Source organism: Hypanus sabinus, chromosome 7 (assembly GCF_030144855.1).
Source record: "Hypanus sabinus isolate sHypSab1 chromosome 7, sHypSab1.hap1, whole genome shotgun sequence".
Lineage (NCBI taxonomy): Eukaryota > Metazoa > Chordata > Chondrichthyes > Myliobatiformes > Dasyatidae > Hypanus > Hypanus sabinus.
In genome coordinates this window covers 161,609,970-161,633,765 of record NC_082712.1, presented here as the reverse complement: position 1 = coordinate 161,633,765, position 23,796 = coordinate 161,609,970, and the positions used below count along the sequence as shown (strand labels likewise).

The 23,796-nt window shown below is 42.3% G+C and overlaps 1 protein-coding gene across 4 annotated transcripts in view; it reads left to right on the top strand.

The window, feature by feature from the left end:
• ano5a (anoctamin 5a) overlaps positions 1-23,796 on the top strand; it is a 210,787-nt gene that overhangs the window by 154,022 nt on the left and 32,969 nt on the right. For all 4 annotated transcript variants that reach the window (XM_059976030.1, XM_059976029.1, XM_059976032.1 and 1 more), the window contains 8 exons: positions 317-451; positions 3,581-3,683; positions 7,765-7,825; positions 8,036-8,187; positions 16,140-16,214; positions 17,243-17,465; positions 21,222-21,391; positions 23,628-23,725. In XM_059976030.1, coding sequence (XP_059832013.1) covers positions 317-451; positions 3,581-3,683; positions 7,765-7,825; positions 8,036-8,187; positions 16,140-16,214; positions 17,243-17,465; positions 21,222-21,391; positions 23,628-23,725 — 1,017 coding nt within the window. The remainder of the gene's footprint in view (positions 1-316; positions 452-3,580; positions 3,684-7,764; positions 7,826-8,035; positions 8,188-16,139; positions 16,215-17,242; positions 17,466-21,221; positions 21,392-23,627; positions 23,726-23,796) is intronic.

Here is a 23,796-nt window from a genome sequence, read left to right as displayed (position 1 = left end):
AAATCCAAAATGAAAGAAAGAATAATAATAAATAATATAAGCAATAATTGAGAAGATGAGATGAAGAGTCCTTGAAAGTGAGTCCTTAGGTTGTGGGAACATTTCAGTGATGGGGCGAGTAAAGTTCTTCCTTTTGGTTCAAGAGCCTAATGGCTGAGGGGGTAATAACTGTTCCTGAACCTGGTGGTGTGAGTCCGCAGGCTCTTATCCACTCTAGTTTGTCTGCCGGAATAACAGGAGAGGGGCTTGGGCGTCCCTCTGATCATTCTGCCAAGGGGAAAAAATTGAGATCGAATACTTTGGTTCCTTCTTTCAGAAAATACTATGGAGAGAAGATTGGAATATATTTTGCCTGGCTTGGTTTTTATACAGAAATGTTGGGAATTGCAGGCGCTGTTGGCTTCATCTGCTTTCTGTATGGCTGCATCACCAAGGATCGAAATATATGGAGGTAAGCATTCGCGTGAACATCAGGCTGTCAGCATGAAAATATGGCTGATACTTTTGCACCTGTAACATAAGGAATATGAACTTTCCTCACCACCCTTCCAGTCCCCAGTACAGGTGCACAATCCCTTATCCGAACTCCTTGGGGCCAGTTGCATTTCAGAATTCAGAATTTTTCAGATTTCAGAAAATTGATAATTATATTGATAATTATCCTGGCTCAGTGCAGGTGGACTTTAGGACCCGGGGGAGCTCTGGACCTATGCACATCTTCCTGTATACTTTAAATCATCTCTAGATTACTTATAATACCTAATACAATGGATATGTTATGTAAATAGTTGTTATACTGTATTGTTTAGGGAATACAGATGGCCCCCGTTTTTCGAACGTTCGCTATACGACAGCTTGCTGTTACGAAAGACCTACATTAGCGTGTACGTGCATAGGCATGTACGTTCACATACGTGTACATGCCAGTTTTTCTGCAAATTGATTTTTGGCTCGCTGTCTTCCCGATTTTGATAAGTGAAACTAAACTGTACATACAATGTTTCTACTTCATATAGGCTGTATACTTATCATATCATTCCTTCTTTTACTATATGTTAGTGTTATTTTAGGTTTTATGTGTTATTTGGTATGATTTAGTAGGTTATTTTTTGGGTCTGGGAATGCTGAAAAATTTTTCCCATATAAATTAGTGGTAATTGCTTCCTTGCTTTACCACTTTTCGGCTTACAAACGGTTTCATAGGAACGCTCTACCTTCAGATAGCGGGAGAAATCTGTAATGACAAGAAAAAAAGTCTGTACATGCTCAAACAATGAGTGCTGGAGACAGAACTTCCGGGTTTTCCCGATCCGTGCTCTTTTACAAATAATATTACAGTTTATTTATAGAGTAATATACTGATAAATGAACTAGTGGGATCATTATAGACCATAAATACACTGGTATATTTTATTTCCAACAAAAACATTCAATAAAACATAAAAATATACAGCTTCAAACGAACCAAATCAAACACATGGTAAATGACTTACTGGAATAAATGTAGAATGTGAATACTCCAGGATATATACAGGTTCAAGCTAAGCTAAATACATACACGTACCTCTAGTTAAGTTGTATTACGTCTGGCAAACAAAGCTAAATACTCTATAGGTACCTGGTGGGCCAGGAACAGGATTCTCAAGCTATGAAGCAGTACTATGACAGACAGCGTTTTTAAAGACTTCTTCAAGTGTCTTCTGTCTCATTAACATAGGTTTATGTCTAAGCAATCTCTCTTTAACTGAGTAAACTGCCATAATCTCTTGCTCACTGATAAATGCACATTGTTCAAGGTCAGCAATTAACTGATCACACGTTTTCACCATTGTCTATGGGGATTTTTTTCACCTGTGTTCACATCACTATAAAACTTCAGTAACTTGTCTTTCTGTTTCTTTAAATCATATGCAGTGGTAGTTCCGACACCATATTCTTAAGTAAGACGCCGCACAGACACACCACGATCAAGCTTCTGCAGTAACTCCACTTTATGCGTTCTTGATAATGATAGATGCTTCCTTCTCTTTTTCTCATCGTTACCCATAGGGGTATCTGCAGCTCGTTTTGACATTTTCACAGTGAATTAAACACAGTCAACAGTGAACACAAAATATCAGCGAACAGCAAATGCACGTGTAACCAGTACGAGCGCTGAGCCACAGCTGACATCTGGCGGCCTGAGTGACGTCAGCTGTCAGCGTACCAAACAGGCCTTGTTATGACGCGCTCCACACTCCACGTAAAAAACTTTGGTTTTCAGAGCTTTTCGGATTTCAGAATTTCGGATAAGGGATTGTGGAGCTGTAAGTCATTACTGCCTCTGATTGGTGCTGGGGACACGTGTCAACTTCACTTCATTTCACTCAGCTATATGTAGAAAAGCTAAGTTTATGGTATTTGAGATTTTAAAAATTACCTTTACCTGTCACATGTACAACAAAACATACAGTGAAATGTGTTGTTTGGCCTCATGTCAAATTGGCAAAGATTGTGCTAAGCAGCCAGCCAAGTGTCCCAAGAAAACATGGCCACAACTCACTAGCCAGTGCACTCAGATGAAATCCACACTGCCAGGGGAGGATGTACTGTAAAAAAAAAATACAAACTCTTTACAGAGAGCACTGGGAAATGGACCCCGATCTTACAGCTGGTGAAGTGAAGCATTCTGCTAATGGCTACATTGCCACGCCAACAAATTTGGACCCACCTTTAAAGAGCTGTGTTAAATATCATGACGTTTGTGGTTTTGTAGCAGTAGAGTGCAAGACATAAAGAAAATAGAGTAAAAAATGTAAATAAATAGAGCAAAAAAAGTAGTAAGGTAGTGTTCATGGACTGTTCAGAAATCTGATGGCGGAAAGGAAGAGGCTGTTCCTAAAATGTTGAGTATGTGCCTACAGGATCCTGATGGTAGAAATGAAAAGATAGCATATCCCAGGTGGTGAGGGCCCTTTATGATGGATGCCGCATTCTTGAAGTGCCGCCATTTAAAGATGTCCTCGATGGTGGGCAGGCTTGTGCCTGTGATGGCTTGGCAGTCACTACAACCTTATGCAACATAGAGGGCCCTGTTCCTCTGGCACTGCTTGCTTTCCCGTGCCTGAATTTGGACATGAATGCACGAGTTCACCACAAAGCCTTGCCATGATCTTACCTGTTGTGTTCATGTGCTTTTTATTGGTGGGAGTTTGTAATAATGCTCTTAACAATTGCCACCAGTATAACAGCACAAGAGCAATAGAAATTAAAGGCCAGAATGAATAATAAAACCCACCACATTGCCTGCTTTCATTGCTGTGTGCAGTTGACATTTTTTCAGATGCTTTCCAGGAATTTTAACCAGGAGCAAGCAAAGATGATGATCAGTTCTCCATCAGGTCTCCCACCCTCTGTAGGTCTATTATCAGTTATCCATATGGGAGCCAAAAGCACAAGCTCTAAACTTGTCAACCTTGCATGCTGACCATTAAAAATTAAATGTACCCTTTTTTATTTCTAAAATTAAACATATTTTACATCTCAAATTATAAAATGTAGACTTGCATTTTACTCATCAGCAATCTCCATTTCCCCACAGTGATGAAATCTGTGATGCAGAGATTGGAGGAAAGATAATCATGTGTCCTCTTTGTGATAAATGTGACTTCTGGAGGTTAAACACTACCTGTGAATCAACCAAGGTTTGTATCTAAACAGAATGTAGTACAGTTTCAGATAACAGCTACTGCCAGACTTGCTCCATAACCCTCCCAGTTCCAAGCTAAATTATTCTAGAATACTGCTTCCCTCATTATGTTTTTTAAATAGTCATGGGATGTTTCTGAAATAAATTGTGGATATTTCTATCATATTTCACAGATTTCAAAAACACAATGATTTCAGCTTTTTTTTTAAACAATCTGTCCTGTTTTCAACACTGTGTCTCTATTATTACTTGTCAGGGGATAACTTTAGAGTTCAGTTTTCCTTTTGTATTGCTGGGACTTTCCATTATTTTGCTGCAGATTGTCCAGGTAGGATTATTGAAACCTTCTCCAATGGAAATTGAAATCAGGATTTGCAGAACTTCAAAGGAATGTAGCAATTCATGATGTTACACTACTATTGTTGCAAATTTGGCCATTAACTCAGGATGTTTTTGGCTTTGCCCCTGCAGTCTGCATGCTCTCCTTCCCACATTTGCAACAGATTCTTGAAGCTGACTTTTGGTTGTATCAGAATCAGATTTATTATCATTGGCATGTTAGTTCTCTACTCATAGAAAAAATCCAGAGGTTCCCAAATATTTTGCACAACTTTTCTACGTTCGTTGGCTGCCTGCAAGCTTCTCTCATGAAACTTGAAATACAATTGTCAGCTGCCTCACCATCCCCCACCTGCCCTTTCACCTGCCCACCCATCCCTCTACCATACTCTCTCAGTTCCCTGTGTGACCTTTTCTTTGTCTTTCACTACTCCCGTTCTGTGAATATTGATGATTCTGCAAATCTACTCAGGACCTTTCCTCAGTTGGACCCTCCACACAGTCTCATGTGGCCCATGGGTATTCATTGGGAACCTGACACAAGTCATTTTTTTGCTGTATTAAAGCCACTTCTGAGAATTAAGCTGATAATTATTTCTACTGGAATACACTTGGAATATTGTGTTCAGTTCTGATCACCTCGTTATAGGAAGGAGGTGGAAGCTTTAGAGAGGATCCGGAGGAAATTTACTGGGATGCTGCCTGGATTAGGTTAGATAGGTTAGGGCTTATCTCCTTGGTGAAGAAGGATGAGAAATGACTTGACAGAGGTGTACAAGATGATAAGTGAACAGCCAGAAACTTTTTCCAAGGGTGGAAATGGCTAATACGAGGGGCATCATTTTAAGATGATTAGTGGGAAGTATAGGGGGGGGGATGTCAGAGGTAAGTTCTTTTTTCAGAGAGTAGTGGATGTGTGGAACACCCTTCCAGAGCTTGTGGCAGAGGCAGATATGTTAGAGACATTTAAGAGATTCTTATATGAGCACATGGATGAAAGAAAAATGGATGGTTGCTTTATGGGATGTGGGCATCACCAACTAAGCCAGCATTTATTGCTCATCCCTAGTTGCCCTTGAGAAGGTGGTGATGAGCTGCCTTCTTGAACTGCCACAGTCCCTGAGGTGTAGGTACACCCACAGTGCTGTTAAGGAGGGAATTCCATGATTTTGATCCAGCAACAATGAAGGAACAATGATATGTTTCCACGTCAGGATAGTGAGTGACTTGGTGTTTCTAGGTATCTGCTTTTCTTGTCCTTCTAGATGGTAGTGGTCATGGGTCTGGAAGGTGCTGCATTAGGAACTTTGGCGTGTTGTTGCAGTGATTCTTGTAGATAGTACACACTGCAGCAACCGTCCGTCGACGGTAGAGGGATTGGATGCTTGTGGAAGGGATACCAATCAAGTGGGCTGCCTTGTATTGGATGGTGTCAAGCTCCTTGAGTGTTGATGGAGCTGCACTCATCCAGGCAAGTGGCGAGTATTCCATTACACTCCTGACCTGAGCCCTGTAGATGGTGGACAGGCTTTGGGGAGTCAGGAGGTGAGTTACACAATGAAGGACTCCTAGCCTCTGACTTGCTCTGGTAGCCGCTGTGTTTTTCTGGCTAGACCAGTTTCCTGCCAATGTTGTCACCCAGGATGTTGATAGTAAAAGATTCAGTGACGGTGATGCCACTGAATGTCAAGGGACGATGGTTAGAGCCTCTCTTGTTGGAGATGGTCATCGCCAGGCACTTGTGTGGCTCAAATGTTACTTGCCATCCGTCAGCCCAGGCCTGGGTATTGTCCAGGCCCTGCTGCAATTGGCTATAAACAGTTCCACTATCTGAGAAGTCACAGATGGTGCAGAACATTGTGCAGTCATTTGCGAACATCCCCACTTCTGACCTTCTGATGGGAGGAAGGTCATTGATGAAGCAGCTGAAGATGGTTGATCCTAGGATACTTCCCTGAGGCACTCCTGCAGTGATATCCTGAGGTTGAAATGATTGATCTCCATTGCAACCATCTTCCTTTGATTCCAACTAGCAGAGGATTCTCTCCCCCCCCCCCCCCCAATTCCCATTGACTCCAATTTAACTAGGACACCTTGATGCCATACTCGGTAAAGTGCTGCCTTGGTGTCACTGTCATCTCACCTTTGATATTTAGCTCTTTGGTCTATGTCTGAGCCAAGGATGTGATGATGTCAGGAGCTGAGTGGCCTTGATGGAACCCAAACTGGGCATCCGTAGGCAGGTTCTTGCCAAGTAGGTGCTGCGTGATAGCACTGTTGATTATTCCTTCCATTACGTTGCTGATGATTGAGAGTAGGCTGATGGGGCTGTAATTGGCTGGGTTGGACTTGTCCAGCTTTTTGTGTACAGGACATGCCTCGGGCAATTTTCCACATTGCTGGGCAGATGCCAGTGTTGTAGCTGTACTGGAACAGCTTGGCTAGTGGTGTGGCAAGTTCTCAAACACAAATCTTAAGGACTGTTGCTGGGATTTTGTCTGCGATACTAGCCTTCACAGTGTCTAGTGCTTTCAGCCATTTCTTGATATCACATGGAGTGAATTGGATTGACTGCATACGGACATCTGGGATGCTGGGAACTTCTGGAGAAGACCAAACTGGATCATCTACATGGCACTTCTGACTGAAGATGGCTGCAAGTGCCTCAGCCATATCTTTGACACAGGTGTGCTAGGCTTCTCTATCATTGAGGATGGGGATATTTGTGGAGCCTCCTCCTCCAGTGAATTGATTGATTGTCCTCCACCATTCACGTCTGGACATGGCAGGACACAGAGTTTAGATCTGACCTGCTGGCTGTGGGACCACTTAGCTCTGTCTATAACTTGCTGCGTATGGTGTTTGGCATGCAACTAGTCCTGTACTATGGCTACACCAGAGCAGCGCCTCATATTGAGGTATGCCTAGTGTTGTTCTCCGCATGCCCTCCTGCACTCTTTATTGAACCAGGGTCGATCCCTTGGCCTGGTGGTGATGTTAGAGTGGGGGATATGCCGGGCCAAGAAGTTACGGATTGTAGTTGAGTACAATTCTGCTGCTGCTGATGGCCCACAGCACCTCATAGATGCCAGTTATGTAAGAAAGAAGATTAAGATTGATTTTTGAGTAGGTTAAAAGGCCAGCACAACATTGTGGGCCGAAAGGCCTGTTCTGTGCTGCAATGTTCTATGTTCTTTGTATTGGGAAATGACTTTTTGGTGAGCAGGTGGACCTAACCTCAGCTCTCAGAAAATATATAATTTAGGCCTAGTGCTTCACCATGTGGTGAAAGAACAAAGCCGGAGGTACATTCAGTGACTTGTTTAGGCGGGAGGAGAGAGGGTGCATTATTCGAGTAAGCAGATGATGCTCAGCTCCTGTAGGCTGTTCTTTAACAGTGCCAGCAGACATTTGCCAAGAGTTAATTACTGTGAGCATAAGAAGTTATTGTACAACTGTGCATACAGAATTTCAGACCTGAAGAAATTATTTCACATAGATGGAGCATTTATTATGTTTCAGTGGTGTAAGGGCAAGTTACATCAGTACACGCAAGCATAATTGAAACAGAGATCTTTATTGGAGATTAAAAGCAACTAATTTCAAGAATGCCACCAATAAGACATGTTATGTTTCCATAAAACTGATACCAACTACTGTAATCTATTCAACATGATGCTGTACTTGAAAGATTGTCATTGCTTGTTAACTTAAAGCGATCTCTTTTGTGTTTCCAGAATACTCACTTGTTTGACAATGCAGCTACGCTGTTTTTTGCAGTTTTTATGGGAATTTGGGGTGAGTGCCCTGTTTGTTTATTTGGTGAGAAAGTATAAAGTTATCTTTTTTGTAATAACATTCACACTGAGTGCGTGCCGCTATCTTTTTTTTAAATTTTATGGATTTCCTACGGGGATTAATCTGAGCTTCAAATTTTAATCTTAAAGCTAGGCTAAAAGACCAGCCTGGAGGAGTAACGTGCACTTTCACTGTTTGTGCTTTGGGCAGTGACCCTGTTCCTGGAGCTGTGGAAGCGGCGGCAGGCCAAGCTGGAGTACGAGTGGGACCTGGTGGACTTTGAGGAAGAGCAGCAGCGGCTCCAGATCCGCCCCGAGTACGAGTCAAAGTGTACACACCGCAAGAAAAACCCGGTTACTCAGGTGCGGGCCAAACTTTATCCAGAAGTTATTATCCTAGTCCACCCCTCTGTTGTTCTACGCACAGCTGTATTGATACGCGAGCATGCACTTTAACCTCTCCCACTCCTTGCTGACCGCCAAGCTGCCACCTTATTGACAATCTCATTTGTTTCTCCCATGAATTGTCCACCCAATTCTAATTCTACCCCTCACTTACATACTGAGGAGCAATTTACAGTGGACAGTTAACCTGTCCTAACAACCCACTTACCTTCAGGCTGTGAGACGAAAGTGGAGCAGCCAGGGGATACACACCCAGTTGTAAAGAGGCTGCGCAGTCTCCACACAGTCAGCTCTAGCGGTCTGGATTTAAGCCAGATCGTCAGAGCTATGAGACAGCAGCTCTACGAAAACGTAGACTGTAAGAACTTCAGAACATAGAACAGTACAGCCCATAGAACACTACAGCACAGGCCATTTGGCCCTTCTAGTTTGTGCTGAAACTTTATTCTGCTAGTCCCATTGACCTGCACCCAGTGCATAACCCTCCAGACCTCTCCCATCCATGTATCTATCCAATTTATTCTTAAAACTTAAGAGCCCATCCACAATATTGGCCCAACCTTTTAACCCACTGTACAATCTGCCTAATCCTTTCCTTCCTACGTAGCCCATAACCCTTCACTTTTCTTTCATCTGTGTTTCTATCTTGCTGGTGTTTAGGGTGGCAATGAAGGTCCTTCATCTCTGTCTGTGTAGGAGAATTACTCATTGCTGTTTCCCTAACAATTGTTTTTCGTCCAATCAGGGTTGTTAGCCCTGAACCTGAAGGACTGGTGGACCACTCTTAGGCTGGCCTCTACCCTTTGACCTGTTTGGCATGGGTGAGCCTACCAAGAGCCAAAGCACTAAGGCCCTCACTCCAACCAACATAGCTCTCCGGGTCATTGGGGATGTGCCTATCTAAGAGTGTCTTTAATGTCCCTAATGTATCAGACTCTACCACCACTACTGGTAATGTGCTCAAGACACTTACCACTCTGAGTAAAAACAAATAAAGCACCTCTGGCATGTCCCCCTCACCTTCCTCCACTCACCTGAAATGGATGTCCTGTTGTACTCACTATTGCACCTTGGGGAAAAAAGTGCTGACTGTCTACTCTACCTATGAGAGTCCCACTGTGCATGGGGGCTCCCAGCATGAAGTCGAGTTGATGGTTGGGAAATCAAACTGTCACAATGCTCAATTCTGATGCAGTGGTATTACCATGCAAAAACTGATGAGTAAGACTTGAGATTCACCAGCTAGTCTTCCAGTCTCTTCTCTATGACTGCTAACCACAACTTGGGAGCACCTGAATTGGCTGCTTGCCAACTGGTGAAACTGTGTACCATCTGCTTGCTGCTAAAATTGCTTTGCCAGAGGTGTTACTCTCTCTAGTCTTATTTGGAGACACAGGCAGGTAACTGGTCCTTGCATCCCAACAAACCCATGTGACCAATTAACCTACTCATTCATAAGTCTTTGGAATGTGGGAGAAAACTGGAACACCCAGAGGAGTCCCACGCAGACACGAGGAGAACATAGAGACTCTTACAGACAGTAACGGGAATTGAACCCAGGTTGCTAGTACTGTAATAGCATTATGTTAGCTATTCTATTAATGCCACTGGTTTCAAAGTGTTACTTTGAAGTACATTTTTAAGTTGTAAATTAAGTGAGCTCCGTTTCTGCTAGCATGAAAGAGGTGGTGGAATGGCCTCCTCTTTACTACAAATATTGAAAAGTTCCAAATGAAAGTTGCCAACTTCATTTGGGCTTTGAGGTATATTATTCCCAGCCTGATCTGCTCTTGGACAAGGTGTTTCCCTTAGTTTCTATCTTTAGCTGCAAGGGCTTTGTGGAAAGAATGTGACTACATCACATATTGTAACTGGCAAGGCTTCAATATTCTCTAATATGACACAGATTAGTATTCCTAGTGCAAAGGAATTCACTTGATTACTGATTCACTTCAGTCTTTTCCTTGTACTAAGGAGCAGTGAGGGAGGAGAGTTGTAGGCAGATGATCAGAGAAACAATGGATTTTCTGTGAAGTCTGTTGAGAATAAATCAGTTATTTTGTTTGCAATAATCAAAAATTGTTTCTGTGTAAAGTTTTTTATTATTTGACATGTTCACATATAAATGAAACCTGAAGATTGACAAGTGTTATTGCACTGTTCATCTGAAGGCTTCATCTTTATATGAACACGTCAATTGACTAACATCAGTCATTGCTGTCAGGTTTGCTGCAGCAGCCTCTTGCAGTATATGAAAACTACAGCAAACAGTCGGGTCAGCAGAGAAAGGCCTTCCATCACTGTCGGACTTGTATGTGTCCTGGGCATAGAATTTGGTAGGAAAAATCATTGTGAATACTACCAACCCTGCAAACCGCCTTTCCCATGAGCTTTCTTCTGGAAAGCGGTGTGTGTTGCCTGTTACGTTGCTGGTGTTTAGAGCAGCAATGAAGGTCCTTCATTGTCTGCTTAACACGAGGGGGTGTAGTTTTAAGGTGCTTGGAAAAGGGGGCAAGGTGGGTGTCAGTGGTAAGTTTTCACACAGAGAGTGGTGGGTGCATGGAATGCACTGCAGCGAAGGTTGTAGGGGTGGATACAACAGGGCCTTTTAAGCGACTCTTAGATAGGTACATGGGGCTTAGAGAAAAAGAGGGCCCTGCGGCAGGGAAATTCTAGGCAGCTTCTAGAGTAGGTTACGTGGTTAGCACAATATTGTGGGCCTAAGGGGCTGTAATGTGTTGTAGAATTTCTATGTTTCTATCTCTGGTGGTGTTCAGGGCTTCACTGATCGTGTCAGTAGCTTCCCCGCAATTTTCACTACTGTCAGTTTTGTAAGTCCCAGTTGGAGAGTCAGGAATACTCAGATGTAGAAGGATTCTTCATTGCTGTTTCCATAACAGTTTTGCTTTACCAGCCAGGGTTGTTGGCCCTGAGTTGAACCCCCGAACCAGTGGACCACTCTTCGTCTGGTCTCGACCCTTTGACATGCTTGGCATGGGTGACGCTACTAAGAGCCAGAGCATAAAGCCCTGACTCCAGCCAACATAGCTCTCTGTGTCACTGAGGCACGCAACCCTCCAAACCTCCTCTTGGAGGCTGGAAATCGCTCTTGGGCTATTAAAAGAAAAGCTTCAAGCCAGCTTAAAAGTTTCTTCTTCCAGGCAGTTAATCTGATCAATTCCAGTTACCCCCCACCCCTATATCTCTTACCCGAGTTACTGCACTGTACTGTCAGCGCTTTAAACCACCCTTTATAATGTTGGTTACAATGTAAATACATGCTGATATTTATGTATTTATGTACGTTTTTCCATATCCAAACTTTAATTTCTAACTTTATTTTTTATATAACTCTCAATAACTGTTGAATTTTTATTTTGTAGCATTTTGCCCCACAGCAAAATTCCTAATACGTGTAAACGTGTATCACCAGTAAACTTGGTCCTTGATTTATCTCAATTTGGTGATAAGTTCAGCAGTTAATATTTGGAAACAACGAACAGACCAGGACATTTGAGTATCGAGTTCGTGTAAACAGGGCTGATGACTGGGATGTTGGTTAGATTTCAGTCACCCTCTGCTGTTGTCTGCACTCTACTTACACATTCATCCTGTACCCACATTCATTTACCACAGGACCCACTGCAGGGTTGCCCTGCTCCCTCTGACAAGGGCATTTTATATTTACAGTGACTTTTATTTTAAGTTTAAGTGGATTTAAAAACATTATAAACAATTAAATTAAAAAATGACCATAATAATTACTTGAATAAGTATCAAGCAACATAAAATATACGTGACCTGAATTTTGCTGATGTTAAGCTAAGGGTCTCTGGCAGTCTGGAGCTGCTGCCGGACTCTGAGTTTAATGGCATGGCCTGTGTTTGGATGCTCTGACATCAGACTTCCAGTGCACATTCGACCTGCATAATGTATGGTAAACTTTGTCCGATTGTAACTCAATAGTGAATGAACAGAGAAGATCTCACAAGAAATATTACAACCATTGTATGACAGACCTCTATAGTTTTCCCCTACCCCGAGTTATTGGTCTGACCCCAAAGATCTGTTCATTTTGTTCTAGATCATAGCACCTCAAATGCTAAGTGCACGACAAGTTACAGGGAGCAGACGTGACCACTTTGCACACTGCAACTTGAGCAGTTAACCTTGCTGCTCATTTACATCAGCGGCTTCCATTCCACAATTCGCCTTAAATCTCCTCAATCATTCCAAGAGGGGTGTCGTGTAATTTCCTGGCTGAGACCCAACACTGGCTATTTTTCTGCCCGCACAAGCAGCAGTAAAGAGGAATGATCTATTTAGTGGGTTGCCTGGCCAGAGTCAGCTTTACTGTGATTTGCATGAACCTGGGCATGCTCTGTAAATGCCAATTTCAACCAATAGGAATGCTTTATACATCACACCCTCTGGCTCATTGACAGTCAAAAATATCAAGAATATTTCCAACAATATCATCCAAAGACTACTGAGATTTTTAGAAGATTAAATGTTTGGAAAACAATTGAGCACTATGAGCACTTGTTTAAAATTGAGCTGATTCATAATGCAATTAATTAAACTATGTATAACTTGCCTGAAATTACACTCGGTTACCTTCTGTACTGAATAAAATAGCCATTGAGTGTATGTTCCATGTCTTCTGCTGCTGTAGCCCATCACTGGTTCAACATGTTGTGCATTCAAAGTTGCTCTTCCGCACTCCACTGTTGTAACATGTGTTTATTTGAGTTACTATTACTTTCCTGTCAGCTTGAACCAGTCTGGCCATTCTCCTCTGAACTCTCTCATTAATGAGTTATTTTTGTCCACAGAACTATCCCTCACTGGATCTTTTTCACAACTTTCTCTGTAAACTCTAGAGACTGTTGCGTGTGAAAATCCCAGGAGATCAAGTTTCTGAGATGCTTAAACCACCCAGTCTGGCCCCAACAACCAGTCAGTCCATGGTCAAAGTCACTTTGATCACATTTCACAAAATCACAAGATAAAGGAGCGGAAGTAGGCCACTCCACCATGAGCTAAACTATTCTCCTGTCTAGTTCCAATTTCCTGCTTTTTTCCCCATATCCTTTGATACCGTGACTAATTAGATACCTGTCAATCTCCTCTTTAAAAACCCTCAATGATTGGGCCTCCACAGCTGTGTGTGGCAGCGAATTCCATAAATCCATGATCCTCTGGCTAAAAAATTTCTCCTCATCTTTGTTTTAAATGGGTACCCTCTAATTCTAAGACTGTGACCTCTTGTCCTGGACTCACCCACCAAGGAAAACAGCCTTTTCACATCTACTCTGTCCAACCCTTTCAACATTGGAAATGTTTCTATGAGATCCCCTCTCATTCTTCTATACTCTAATGAATATAATCCAAGACAAATGTTCCTCATATGTTAGTCCCTGCATTCCAAGAATCATCCTTGTGAATCTTCTCTGAATTCTCCAACATCAGCACATCCTTTCTAAGATAGGGGGCCCAGAACTGCACACAGTATTCCAGATGGGGTCTCACCAGTGCCCCATAGAGCCTCATCAACATCTCCTTACTCTTATACACTATTCCTCTTGAAATGAATGCCAACATAGCATTCGCTTTCCTTACTGCCGATCCAACCTGGTGGTCAACCTTTAGGGTATTCTGCACTAGGACCCCCAAATCCCTTTGCACTTGCGATTTTTGAAATTTATCTTCATCTAAATAATAATCTGCCCGATTGTTTCTTCTTCCAAAATGTACAACCGTACATTTCTCAACATTGTATCTCATCCGCCATCTCTTTGCCCACTGTCCTAAACTGACCAAGTCTCTGCAACCTTTCCAGTTTCTTCAACACTTCCTGCTCCTCCACCTATCTTGGTGTCATCTGCAAACTTAGCCACAAAACCATTTAATCTATAATTTAAATCATCAATATACAGTGTAATAAGAAGAGGCCCCAACACCGACTCCTGCGGAACACCACTAATAACCGGCAAACAACCAGAATAGGATCCCACTCTTTGCTTTCTGCCTATCAGCCAATGCTCCACCCATTTCTTCCTGTAATTCCATGGGCCCTCATCTTATTAAGCAGCCTCTTATGCGGCACCTTATCAAAGACCTTTTGAAAATCCAAATACACAACATCTACAGCCTCTCCCTTGTAAATCTTATTTGAGATTACCTCAAAAAATTCCGATAGGTTGGTGAAGCAGGATCTTCCCTTCATGAAACCATGCTGGCTTGGGCCTATTTTGTCATGCACTTCAATGTAATTCATAATCTCATTCTTGAGGATCAACTCCAGTAACTTTCCAACTACCGATGTCAGACTAATAGGTCTGTAATTTTCTTTTTGCTGCCTCCCCCCTTTCTTAAACAACGGAACTACATTTGCGACCTTCCAGTCCTCCGGAACCATGCCAGAGTCTGTTGATTCCTGGAAGGTTATTTCCAATGCCTCCACAATCTCCAAAGCCACCTCCTTCAGAACCCATTCTGATATTTGGTCTGAATAGTGACTGAACCTGTTGACCATGTCTGTATGTTTTATGCACTGAGCTGCTGCTACATGGTTAGTAAATTAGATATTTGCATTTACGAGCAGGCGTACCTAATAAAGTGACCACTGAGTGTAGTCTAGCTCACTTGGACAACTTTTCCTTTATAAAAACTGAAACTCTAATTCATCCTTCTACTCCCACTTTGGTTTCCCTGTGGTCTTCTGCACTGCTGGGGAGGCTAAATACAAACCCTAGGAGCAGCACTTCATCTTCAGCCTTCTAGCCTTAACACTGAATTAATTAGCTTTAGATCACATGCTATTTCTGCTATCAATATGAGGGCAATGTCATTCTGCCACCTTTTTTCTTTCCCTCTTATTAAACAATCTAGCTTGTAGCAAATAGCCCAGTATTTCACAATCACATCAGTAACAAACTTCACGGCCACAATTTGATCCCACTTACCATCTGTCTTCACCCTATCAGTGAAATTCCCTTCATAATACCCACATATTTTTATTCCCTAGCCTAAGTCAGTTTTTCCTTTTGGGTTTCCAGTAGATACATTTTCAGTTTATATTATCCTTAAAAACAATAGTTATATTCACAGTTTGGGTCTTTAACGGGTAAATTCTCTTTGGAGAATCGGGATGTTTTGAATTGAACTGAATTTACATCTTTCATATGCATGAGAAAATATTTGCGTTACATCTCCATCTAAATGTACAATGTGCAATTTATAGTAATTTATGGTAAATAGTCAATGTAACCTAGAACTACAATTGCATCAGTGTGAATTAATCAGTTTGATGGCCTGGTGGAAGAAGTGGTCCTGGAGCCTGTTGGTCCTGGCATTTATGCTCCCATACCGTTTCCCATAGCTGGAACTGTTACTGGTTAGGGTGAATTGGGTCCCCAGTGATCCTTTGGACCCTTTTTACACACCTGTCTCTGTAAATGCCCTGAATAGTAGGAAGTTCACATCTACAGATGCGCTGGGCTGTCCACACAACTTTCTGCAGAGTCCTGTGATTGAGGGAAGTACAGTCCCATACCAGGCAGTGATAGCCAGTCAGGATGCTCTCAATTGTGCCCCTGTAAAAAGTTCTTAGGATTTGGGGAGAGATGTTTTATGAATTTATCAAAAACTGACAGAGCTTTAACAAATGCTGAATCAAGAATTTTTTTTAATGAATTTCCAAAGGAATTTTTCAAATTAGAGCAAACTTTAGTAGGAGTTTTATAAGTCGTTATCCAATCAGATTATGAATAGTATTCACTCATTTCCCTAAAATCTGATTTCAAACATATTGGCTTTCTTGAACGGCTCTAAAAATCTGTGTAGTATTGCAACAATTGAAAATATCCTGTGTTTGTACCATCCTAACATATCCTAATCAATTTCAGGAACTAGAGCCTTACATTCCGATATCGAATCAAGCATTTCGTTGTTGTTTGTCAGGGGCTACAGTCCTGTTTTGGGTAAGTGTTTTTTTTTCATTCCGCGAAGCCCATACCCTGCTTTAAAGTTGATTGAGAATAAAGAGGTAATTTCAGTTTGCTGACAAGGCAGCTGATTCCATCTCCAGAGCTATGCCTCTGTCAAATTTTGCTCTACCCATTAAATTTCCTCTTATTTGGTATTCCTTGCAACCATTTTGCGTCATGACTTGTTATGTAAGCACACAGTGGGACATAAGCACTAAAAGTAAAAGAACCTTTGTTTTATGTGCAGTTTATTCTTTGAAAGGTATTGAGATGATTAGCTCATTATAACACCCATCATGAGCAAAACCAATTGTAGGCCCCAGATGTTTAAAGATTATCTTTCACATGTACATTGAGACATGGAAACATGCAGTGCTATGTGTAGTTTGTGTCAAATCAAATCAGTGAGGATCGTGCTGGGCAGCCTGAAAGTGTCACCACGCTTCCAACGCCAATATAGCATGCCCCCAACTCACTAACCTAACCATACATCTCTGGAACGTAGGAGGAAACTGGAGCCTTCAGAGGAAACCCACATGGCCACAGGGAGAACATACAAACTCCTTACAAACTGCGGCGGAAATTGAACCCTATAATCGCTGGCGCGTTGATAGCACTACGCTAACTGCTGTGCTACCGAGCTGCCTCAAGATGTTTGGTCTTGAACCGACCATGCTTTGTTTCACAGATACAGCATGTTAACAGGAATTTCTGGCCCAACAAGCCCACAGTACCCAATTACACCCTTGTGACTAATTGATCTACTGACCCGTACATCTTTGAGATGTGGTGAAAATCGGAGCACCCGTAGGAAACAAACGTGGTCCAAAGAGATCCCTTACGGACAGCGGCAGGAATTGAACCTGGGTTAATAGCAGTGCGATACTGTTCCAATGTTCTAATCCTGCTGGGCTATAATGTGCTATTGGACAGTGCTCCGAATTTTCCATCAGTGAGTGTAGTAAGACAGATTTAAACAAAGTGAATTAAATTTTATTTTCTTTCTCCACCTTCACGTGTAGATCTTTTTAATCCTGATCTGCGTTATTGCCGTCATCGTGTACCGCCTCTCCATGTATGCCTCTTTTGCCAAGTTCACCGTGAGCATGAAGGAAGTAAAGTACATCGGCACGTTGTTCACACCGCAGATGGCTACAAGTGTCACCGCCTCTGTACTGAACTTCATCATCATCATGATCCTGAATTACTTCTATGAGAAAGTAGCAATCTGGATCACCGACCTTGGTAAAGTGTTGTTCCCTTCCAAACCCCGGAAGACTGCTTTTCTGAAAGAGTTATCGTTCCGAGTGTTAGTGCAGGTGGGGAAAGATCTGGGGTTTTTTTGCCCTTATTCAATTGGAGGCATTCATTGTCCAACCTTCCTTACAACTGAGACGCAAGCTCAACACTCCAAAGACGGCTATTGAGGCAGAGACAGGGTAACAAGCACATCATGCAGGAAGAACTCAACAGGTCGGGCAGTACTTACAGGGAGGAATATTCAGCTGAAGCTTCGAGACGAGACCCTTCACGCTGCCTGACGTCCAGCATTTTGTGTGTGTTACTCTGTATTTCCAGCAGCAGTTTGCAAGCTGGGGTCCACAGACCCCTCAGTCAATGCTAGGGGTCCGTGCAGTAAAAAAGGTTGGGGATCCCTGACTTACAAAATCTCTTGTGTTGATGAGACCAGAAACAGGCCCTTCAGCACAACTCATCTGGCAATTGAGGTGCCCATCTGAGCTGGTCGTATTTGTCTGAGTTAGACCCATATCTCTCCAAACCTTTCCTATCCATGTTCCTCTCCAAATATCTTTAAAAAGCCGTCACTGTACCTGCCTCAGCCACTTCTACTGACAGCCCATTGGATATACTGTACCCACTACCCTGAGTGCAATGTGTTGCCCCTCAGGTTCCATTTGCCGCTTTCCCCTCTCAACTAAAGCCTGTGCCCTTTAGTTCTTGGTCCCCAACACTAGGGAAGAAAGCGACGCACACAAAATGCTGCTGGAACACAGCAGGCCAGTCTGCATCTATAGGAAGAAGTACAGTCGACTGAAAGAAAGACAGTGTGCATTATATATGACCAGCATGATTTTATACACTCCGGGGAGTAAAGTTCAAGCTTCCCAACCTCTCCCTTCAACAAAGTCTCTCAAGCCTTGACAGCATCCTCGGAAATATTTGCTGCACTCTTTCCAGCTTAACGCCATCTTTCCTACAGTACGGTGACCAAAACTGAGCCCAGTACCCGGGTTCAGAATGGGAAGAGACCTGGGTTCCTTCTCATATGGTTATCGTGCAACCAGCTGGATTTTTACCACAGTGGTCAGATGATGGATATTTTGTGGAGATTTAAATTTTCAGAATAGCTACCATATTTGAGTTCCAACACTGATTAATCTAGTCTTCTGGGTTACAAATCCCGAATAATAAACCTGCATTTGAGTTCAGCATTGTCTTTCCATAATCCCATTACCGACTGGTCAGAGCTCCTCTCTCTATGAGTGAAGATGGGCTGTCAACGTGGACCCAATCCTTCAGTCACTAAGCTGGTAGCAGTAAGAGACTTATTCCAAGTTAAGTTATTGCAAATATTTCCATATCTGTATAAAAGTTAGCAGTTAAGCCTCATTTGGAATGTTGTGTCTAATTCTGGTCATTTTGTCACCGGAACAGAGGCTTTAGAGAAGGCTTAGCAGAGTTTCACCAGGATATTGTTTGGATTAGAGAGTATTAATTATAAGGAGGAATTGGACAAACTTGTTTTCTCTGGAGTGACGGAAGCTGAGGGTTGACTTGTTAGAAATATATAAAATTGAGAGGCATGGATAGTCAGAGACCTTATACCAGAGTGGAAATGTCAAGTATTAGAGGGCATAGCTTTAAAGTAAGAGGGCAAAATATTTAAAAAAAAAGTTTTCAAAGCAAGTTTTTTTTCCCACATGGGAGGAGGTAGGAGCTTGGAATGCATCACCCAAGGGAAGTGACTGAGGCAGATAGATTAGCAATGTGTAAGAGGTACACGGACAGGCAAGGGTAGAGGGTTATGGATCATGAGCAGATCAATGGGATTAGTTTTGATTGGCAATGAGAACATGGCCTGTTTCTGTGCTGTAGTATTTTATATATTGGGTTTCATGGGGAACTAACTTTGGTTTCTGGGTCAGTTGGGAAAGCTGAATCACAGTCTGTGTGATGTGTGTGGAAATCCTTTGCCGCATGTATTGATTTCTTCAGTGTAACCTGAGAGAGGGCATCGAAGACGAATGTTCAGGTGCTTTCTCAATTCTGTATATTGTTTTGTGAGTTTACTGATCTGAATTTAGTGCCAGTTTTGACAGGCGTGTACCAGCTACCAGTACCAGTGTGGCGTTATGTTGGCGCGTGGCCAAGTGGTTAAGGCATTCAGATCGTTATTTCGACCCTTGGCTGAGACTGCGTGTGTGTCCTTGAACAAGGCACTTAACCACACATTGCTTTGCGATGACACTGGTGCCAAGCCGTATGAGTCCTAATGCCCTTCCCTCAGACAACATCGATGGCGTGGAGAGGGGAGACTTGCAGCTTGGGCAACTGCTGGTCTTCCATTTAAAAAAAACCTTGACCAGGCTTGCACCCTGGAAACTTTCCAAGGTGCAAATCCATGGTCTATCGAGACTAACAGAGACCTACACTACACCAGTGTGGCCCAAAGTGAAACTCTCCAAACCTGACTGATGCAGTCCCCTCCAAGAAAAATGAGCTTTTATTTAATCCTATTAATTTTGTAATGTCCAGGTCCCAGAAAGGAAGGCAGTTTACTGGGCCTCGTGCACTATACTATTCAAAGTTTGCTGTGAACGAGACCCAGTTTACCCATTCCCTCAAAGAATTACAGTGACACAATGGAAATGGACACTGGAGTGGGAATGGTGTTGCAAGTAATGCTTGTTGTGCTTGTAAAATATTGCCTTGCTCTACTTTTAATCTTATTGGAGCTGAATGTTGAGATCCTACACAAATACTTTGCCATAAAGAATGAGGGATCTGCTTCTTCTGATCTGTCAGTATTTCCACAAACCATCAATGTTCTAAGTGACCTTATTATCAAAATACATATTGTTGTGTTTTGTAATTCCAAAAGATAAAACTAACTGACAGAAAAACATGGAGCTGGGAGAGGCTGGTCTACCTCTTGTTTTTTTTTAAACTTTGGCAAACCGCACACTTATAATGTGATGATATTATAACGTATGCCATTCACACACTTTAACATATAAACCTCAAGAATTATTTAAGTAAACAAGGAATGCTTAATCAAACAATATATTTACAATATTACTAAAATATTAAATGCACAACACATGTATGTCATCATATACTACCCTGCAATGCATTTTCCTGTGGGCATTTACATTAAATACTGAGTAACACAATAGATTCAATGGAAAAAATGCACACAATAAAGACAACAAACTGTGCAAATGTTAAAATAAAAATAAACAAACAAACAATAAATATCAAGTACATGAGATGTAGAGTCCTTAAACATGAGTCCATAGTTGTGGAATCAGTTCAGTGTTGGGGTGAGTGACGTTATCCCTTCAGTTTCAAGAGCCTGCTGGTTGAGGGGTGTAGTAACTGTTCCTGAACCTGGTGGTGTGGGACCTGAGGCTCCGGTGTCTCCTTCCTGATGGCAGCAGCACGGCCTGGATGGTGGAGTTCCTTGATGATGGATGCCGCTTACTTGTGACAGCACCTCCTGTAAGTGTGCTGAATGGTGAGGAGGGCTTTACCGGTGATGGGCTGTGCTGTTTCCACTTTTTTTTTGTAGGCTTTTCTTTTCAAGGACATGGGGTTGGAGAAAGACACGTAATTTTCCCTGCTTGCTGGTCCTGGACATAACTTTCCTCAGAATGGCATGAAGGTTAAAACTGACACTACCATATCTGTTTGGTGAGGTCACAGATCTTCTGTGTATTAACCAGACTGTTTTCTTTCTTGTGTGTTTTTGTTCAACAGAGATCCCCAAAACTCACTTTGAGTATGAGAACCGACTGACCATGAAAATGTTCCTCTTTCAGTTTGTTAACTACTACTCCTCGTGTTTCTATGTTGCCTTCTTCAAAGGCAAGTTTATTGGTCACCCTGGAGAATACAACTATCTGTTTGGGTCATGGAGGAATGAAGAGGTAGGATGCTTGGTTGGTCAGTATATTGCTATTAGAAATGTACTGAAGCCTTTTACAACAATATTACCATACACTGATGTAGAACAGCATACAACTGAAGGCTTGGTCCAAGAAGTAGACCTAATGTTTAAAGGAGAGGGAGAAGAGATTATTTGAAAGGGTGGAATTTCCAAGACATGGCTTCTATTAGTGGAGGGATTTCAACTGAGGTAACAGAGGTAGGAACGGGCATGAGCAGGAGGGACTTGAAATCAAGGACAGTAATTTTAAAAATCTCTTTCAGGTACGAAAGGCCAAGGAGACATGAGTTAATACCACCCCCCAACCAGTGTCAAAATCGGATGTGTGTAACAATCATATAAATCATGAATGTCCCTTGTACAAAAGTACTTGTCTGAAAGCCACTTGTTTTTTAATTATGGATCTAAATATGGAAAGTTGTTAAGATTCAACTGTTTTATACCTGGCTGCTCAGAATCTTTAGTTCCTTTAACACTTTGACTTTTGTCCATTACTTAAGTATTCCGCGTGGAGTGGAGTAAGCTGGCATGTATTAGGCCAAGTTCGCCCTCCAGTGGCATAAATGTGTAATTACAGAAACTCTAATTGGGGGGGGGGGGGGGGTTTAGAATACAGTGGTGTAACGAAGTACCCTACATTCCTCTCTCCACTTCATTTCCCATTGCAGATTACTCCTTAGTATCGATTTTCATTGTTATCAATGTAAACAGTAAACAGAACAGATGTATTAGAGGGATAAACACTCACGTTCATCAGGCTTGTTATCATTCAGAGAAAATGATGGACTGTGCTTCTGGACCCTCAATCTTGTGTGTGTGCGTGTGTCCGTGTCTCTGTGTGTTTTGAGGCCTCAATAGTTACTGTGAGATCAAACTTAACTCTCATAGTGACCCCTTTGGCTTTACTTCTGTGGTTCCTTGTTCAAAGTTTATTATCAAAGTACATATGACATCACACAGTCCCCTGAGATTCATTTTATTGTAGGCATTCATGGTAAATACAAAGAAACACAATGAATCAATGAGAAACTGCTCACAACAAAGACATAAACAACTAATGTGCAAAAGATAACAAACTATTCAAATGCAAAACGAGAAAAATAATAATAATAAATAAGTAAGCAATAGCTTTCAGGAGGATGAGATGAAGAATCCTTGAAAGTGAGTCTATTGGTTGTGTGAACAGTTCAGTCATGGGGTGAGTAAAGTTGAGTGAAGTTATCCTCTCTGGTTCAAGAGATTGATTGTTGAGGGAAAACAAATGTTCCTGAACCTAGGGGTTTGTAACCCAAGGCTCCTGTACCTTCTTCCTGATGGCAGCAGCGAGAAGAGATCGTGGCCTGGATGGTGGGAGTCCTTGATAATGGCTGCTGATTTCCTGCAACTGTGCTCCTTGTAGATGTGCTCAGTGGTGGGGAGGGCTTTACTGGTGACGGACTGGGCTGTATCCCCTACTTTTTGTAGGCTTTTCCGTTCAACAGCATTGGTGTTTCTTATCAGACCATGACGCAACCAGACAGTATACTCTGCACTGTGGATCTGTAGAAATTTGATGACACGCTGAATCTTTGCAAATTTCTAAGGAAGTAAAGGTGTGGCTGTGCTTTCTTTGTAATGGGATTTGTGTTCTGGACCCAGGACACATGCTCTGAAATGATGATGCCGAGGAATTTGAAAGTTGCAGACACTCTCCGGCTCTGATTCCCTGATGCAGACTGGCTTGAGGATGGTCAGATTCCTTCTCCTGAAGTCAATAACCAGTTTTAAGGTCTTGCTGTCATTGTGTGAGAGGTTGTTGCTCACCATTCATCCAGACTTTCAATCTCCCTCCTTTATGCCGAATTGTCACCACCTTTCATTCAGCCAACAACAGTGGTATCGTCAGCAAACTTAAAATAGCATTGGAGCTTTGCTTACCTTCACAGTCATAACTATAAAGTGAGTAGAACAGGGGGCAAGCACACAGCCTTGCGGTGCACCTGTGCCGATGGTAACTGCGGGGGAGGCGTTGTTGCCAATCTGATTCTGAAAATGGAGGAATTGAGGATCCAGTTGCACAAGGAGGTCTTCAGTGCCTAGTACCTGGTTTCACAGTTTTCATCGATATAGAAGAACAAACATTTGAAAAAATTGTCTTTGATTGTTTACAGGGTGTGATAAGCAATAATTTAATTTTTATTCCCTTTGACCCCTCTCTGTCCGGCTTCTTCTGACAGTGTGACCCTGGTGGATGCCTGATTGAACTGACTACCCAGCTTACCATCATCATGGCTGGCAAACAAATCTGGGGCAACATCCAGGAATCTTTCTGGCCGTAAGTTCATTTCTCAGTTGCTGCTCCCACTCATGATGCTATAAGTATATTAAATAACATCTGAACCTCAA